General features: G+C 38.1%; 1 protein-coding gene across 1 annotated transcript; it reads left to right on the top strand.

The window, feature by feature from the left end:
- The first annotated feature begins 941 nt into the window (after window positions 1-941).
- Window positions 942-5329, top strand: LOC100533365 (schistosomin-like precursor). Its single transcript, NM_001204655.1, is given in 4 exon segments — window positions 942-1047; window positions 3149-3296; window positions 4436-4548; window positions 5214-5329. Coding segments are annotated over 4 exon segments (303 nt in total). The 5' UTR covers window positions 942-1007; the 3' UTR covers window positions 5216-5329.
- The last annotated feature ends 148 nt before the right edge of the window (window positions 5330-5477 follow it).

Below are 5477 nucleotides of genomic sequence, written 5' to 3'. Positions count from 1 at the left end.
AATAATAAAAAATAATAATGAATAATGAAAATAAAGAGAAAAAGACACTTCAAAACAAAGAGAAGATGACAGATTAAGGACCAACTGAACGAGACGCTCCCAAGGTGGTCACCATATTATATCTGGCCAAAATCAGCAACAAACCACGCACCAACACGGACGTCCAACAATGGCTTTGCTATCGAAAAACAATCTTCGAAGTGTTAGCATCCTAATGTCATTCCCACCCACCCCATCCCTCAGTGATAGGTCACCTCCCAACCACCCCATCTCACCAACTTAAATGTGGGGGCAGGGTGATGTTGTTATCGCAAAATGAGCAATTTGTAGGCTAGTTTACTGTAAATCATTTTTTGTGGCGATCCTGTGTATGCACCCAAAGGTCCGTGTTTAATGTAAAACCCAAATATAGAAACATTTTGATTACCGAAAAGTAAAAAAAAAAGTATTTTTGTTTGGTCACAGGCCTATTGGGGCGCCATGCAAAGTTTTATGTGCATTGGGAAATTAATAAATTGAGCTAGAATTATTTTTGTTTAACCCAGACAGAGCGAAATGAGCAAGCTAAAGTAAAAATCCACGACGCGCTCATAAGCTCATAAACAAACCAATTATTCTTATTACAAGGGGGTAAACAACGTGTGCGGCTTTCACGTGTATCAGGTAAATGCACATACAAATATCACAGACATAAACGTTCGCTAGTTAAGGAGACATTTGCAAACAATTACCTTAACAGTTAATTCATACCCACCGCTGTACTGAAACTCCCTTGGGATTTCCCCCAGAAGAATGAGGCAAACAATTAACCTTGATTTCTCCTAATTAAACAGGGACTCTAGTACAAGTCCAAACTGCGCGTGGTCTGGCTCCAATTTGCTCGTCCAGGGTATAAAAGCTGAGCTGGGACTGGACTCGACAGCGCTTACTCTTGGGAGCTCTCACTGGGAAAGCTTTCTCCAAACCCTTCACAGTCGACGAATCGCCAGCACTTTTCACTCTTCAAGATGATGAGACAACTGTTCGTCCTGGTCATCGTGGCCGGAGGTAAGTGCACATAGAAAAATCTTACTCCACATAACTCTTTGTAACACTTGAATTCTATTTAGAGTTGAGTACAGACAGTAAACAAAATCTTACTTCACATAACTCTTTGTCACATTTATTTATTTTTATTACGTATGAATAATTTGATGACACAAAGTGACAAACTTATAGTTTGACCGAGACTACTACAATCGTATCTAGAAAAGAGAGGCACATTTTTTTAAATCAGAAAACGCATTCTTCATTTAAAATCACCCTTTTTTAAAAAACGCAATATATTTGCCTTTCTTGACAAACGCAACATATATCCTCTGAGTGCCAGACAAGTTCTGTCATCGAGTAATGTGACTTCGCTTCGAAAGTTTGGTCGGTGGTTCGTCCCTATCTTATATATTGTAAGTCACATATGGTCGCTTTTAAGGACAAGCAGGCTAACCCAGATTTGGGGGGTTTCCGGAAATTATCTTGACCTACACCAAAAGTGGGTATTGCCCTACCTAGAGGAGAAGTTTGGTTTCATTGGTGTTTATATTATTATTTGTTTGGTTATAGAGAAAACTCTCCTTGTCTAACTGAACAAGGGGAAAAACTTTATCTTCGATTTTCTCACTACAGCGTTTTTCGGGATAGCCCCCTTGTGCTCAAAAGCGACCAATAGCATCAACGTTTCTCATACTTTTTTAAAGCTTGCTCCTATTTCCTGAATTAGAAGATGTTTGTATTTATGGGTTGAAGCTGAACAAAATCATGAAGCAGTTATTCAGACGAATAAGAATATACATAAATTAGGCGGATTAAATTGGTGTATTTGAGTTGTTAGTACACACCGTCTACCTATCTATTTGTTTCCTTATCATTGCAAAGGCAGTTTTATGAGAAGGCCTACTGGTACCCTTTTTCACATTTAGGTAAGACTAAAAATTGCTTTTTAAAAATATAGGCCTTATATTATTATTCGATAAGAATTTGCCTTTTTGTGTAAAAAAGATCACTGTGGATGTGTCGCGCTTTGTCAATATAAAGGATGAAAATTCAACATAGATACCCTCATACAACAAATATCAGTTAAACCTTACATCATGGTTATCCTGAAAACAAAGGTTTCTCAAGTTTATTCAGTAAATCGGCGAAGTAGAGAAAAAACAGAAATCATCCTTTTTTTTCTCTCAAAACTGGAATAAAATGGATATGTCGCTTTTGTCGCAAAAAATATTCATATTCATTACATTATGTGTATATGTTTCACTGATCTGATTAAGTTATATAATAGTCTAATCTGTTCTTGATAACATCTGTCTCTCATTCCTATTTATATTTTTTCAGTGGGAACTTGAAGTCTTTCAATGTTGTTGCAAGTATCCTGGAAATGCACACATGTCTCTTCGTGGTTGATTTTTGTTAGCGAGCGTCTCTAGCAGGCTTCTTTCAGCACTAACTCATTTAACTTCTTTTCCTTCCATGAACATCTCAATACTGTCTCGTAAGAAATCACATTTCTGCCACTTCTTGTGTTCACTATTCTTTGTGATTGCCCAGCATTCACAGCCATATATAGAAGTGTCCACCACACACAGCCTTGTATAACTTTTTTGTTATTTGAGCTATCATTGAGACAAAAATACAAACAACAACAATAACAACAGCAACAACAACAGCAACAACAATTATAATCAATACCAATACAACAATCACAATATGACTATCTATTAGAAAAACAAAAAGGCAAAAACAGTAGAAACAATAACAATAACAACCAAAACATTGATATTGTGGATCTGATTATGGCTGATGATCTAATGTGGCTGCTCCTTCTTTTTGATCAAACAGCTATTGTCCTTATCGCTCTTCCTCCTTTTCTTTGTGAGTTACTCACAAGTGACACCGATATCCTGTGCACCTATATGATGTCATTGTGGTGTAAGTGCCTTAAAACTCTTACTAAAATAATTTAACACTCTGTATGGTTCTCTCACATAACACCTCTAATCTTCGGCACTTATAAGACCTAAATGTATTGTAAGTGCCTTAAAACTGACTACAACTACCAACCACAACTAAACTGTTCCCCTGTGTGTCCCCCCCCCCCAACCCAAACAACCAGCCGTGCTCGCCGACAACTACTGGTGCCCCAAGGCCGGCGAGGCTTTCGAGTGCTTCGAGTCGTCCCCCACAGAAAGGTTTTGCCTGACCAACGGACGCGAGACCGCTGTCATCTGCTCCAAGTGCAGGAAGAAGTTCGACTTCTGCCGGTGAGGACACAACTTTTGTCTCTTACAACTCTTTTCTAGTTCCCTATTCCCTCTAGGTCTGTGTAAGCTTTAGAGCCCCGAGATTTTTCTACCGTTTCCCGGAGTTTTTTTCCACAGTCACACAAACCTAGAGCAGTAAGTCTCATTATAGCCCCAAAAGCTTGACTCCAACTTCTAAATAGCGGAGACAAAGGCTAAGTCGTTACTGAAAAACTTGATTCAGGAATAGTTCCAAAAAACAAGCAAAACTAGCACTGAATAAAACGAAACAGTTGTCACTAGTACTGGACGCTCCGATGGGGAACGGGGTTATCACCACCGGACGCTCCAAGCGTCTTATGGGGTTCAAAGAGCTAGCCCTCTCGCTTGGTCATTTAGGACGTTTACATTGTGATTTACCATTCCAAGTCTCTGAAAAAAAAACCAAAAAAAAAAAAAACTGGCTGTGGTCCATCGACGGAAAATGGATAACTTAGAGGGCGGGCTGCTTCAAAAATGCCTGTTGGGGCTGGCTCTGGGTTAATTGGATACAGAACCAAAATAGAAAGACGGAGACATTCCGTGAAGTAAACACCCCCAAGTGGGGTTCAAACTCACATCTAAAGTCGAAAACTGTTTGTTCTCAACTTTTATACTTCCCATATGTAAAGACACATCTAAAAGCACATATTCGGAATTGGTTCACTTCAGTTTGGACAACCGTTTCTTTTGATCTTTTACAGGACCTTTCTAAAAGCACATTCTCCGAATTAGTTTACTACAATTTAGAACAACCCTTGTTCTCAGTTTTTATATTTCCCAGATGTAAAGACCAATCTAAAAGCGCTTGTTCGAAATTGGTTCACGACAATTTAGAAAACCGCTTGTTCTTAACGTTTATGCTTTCCATGTAAAGACCCATCTAAAAAGCCCGCATTCGGGAACTGGTTCACTACAATTTAGAAAAACATTTGTTCTCAACTTTTACATTTCCCAAAATATGTAAATACCTTTCTAAAATCACATATTCGAAATTAGTTCACAACAATGTTGAACAACAGCTTTTTCTCAAATGTTTCATTTCCCATATTATGTACCTATCTAAAAGCACATATTCGGAATTGATTCACAACAATGTTGTACAACGGTTTCTTCTCCAGTAACGACTTCGTCAAATCCAAGAGAGCCCACACTGACTGTGGAGCCGGTTGGGAAAGCACTCCCTGCACCCACGACAACTCACACGTGCCCGCTGTCTTCCCCGGGAAACTTTGTAAGTTGTTCTCTCTATACCAAATATGTCTTTATGTATTTGTATTGTCTATACCAGATACGTTTTAGTGTACTGTCACTACTAGATACGTTTTGGTGTATTGTTAATACCAGACAGGTCGTAGAGTATTATATATACCAGATAGGTTTTGGTGTATTGTCAATACCAGATACGTTTTGGTGTGTTATTAATACCAGATACAAATTGTTGAATTATCAATACCAGAAAAGTCTCGGCGTATCGCTGTCACGCACTACTGTTGCCATAGTCAGAATGTCCATTGTAATGGGCAGCACGATATCTTTTTAGTAACAACATTAATAATAATAATGATAATAATATTTTTTTTGCGCTGAGCGACATTCTTTAAAAAATACTCATACATTTTTTTATATTTACGAGATACAAAAAAAAAAGTGATTAATCAAAAAATTTATCTTTTTCTCTCTGAAACCCTTAGCTGGTGGATGGGGCATGGACAGATATTTGTGTTTCCTTTGACACTAGAGTTGTGTTGCACTCAAAGTAGTGTGTTATTAAATGAACAAAATAACTTAAGAGTTGTCTGATTTATTTTATGAACAAAGACATTCAACTGCAGTCACATCATTTCAGAGTATCACATTGTATATTTCTGATTGGACAAAATTATTTCTCATCCGCAGAATATGTGACTTAAGTCACCAGAACTTATCCGGAGCAATCTGGACTTTGGACCCCGTGACGGACTTACAAACTGCGGTGTATAAACGTATGAACAAGCAATAAATGAGTTGTGTCTGATTCTACTTTTGTTGAGTCAAGTTTTTTTTCTTTGTGAACAAGTCCTGTTTGTGTGATCGTAATCTGACCCAGTGCATTCCTTTATCATTCAGTTTGCACTCCTTTCCTGACACGTCACGTTGAAACTGCAAAATTAGGGAAGTAAG

This window comes from Aplysia californica, unplaced genomic scaffold (assembly GCF_000002075.1).
Source record: "Aplysia californica isolate F4 #8 unplaced genomic scaffold, AplCal3.0 scaffold00179, whole genome shotgun sequence".
NCBI lineage: Eukaryota > Metazoa > Mollusca > Gastropoda > Aplysiida > Aplysiidae > Aplysia > Aplysia californica.
Note: the sequence above shows the minus strand (reverse complement) of the source record. Positions and strands in the feature narration are given on the sequence as shown.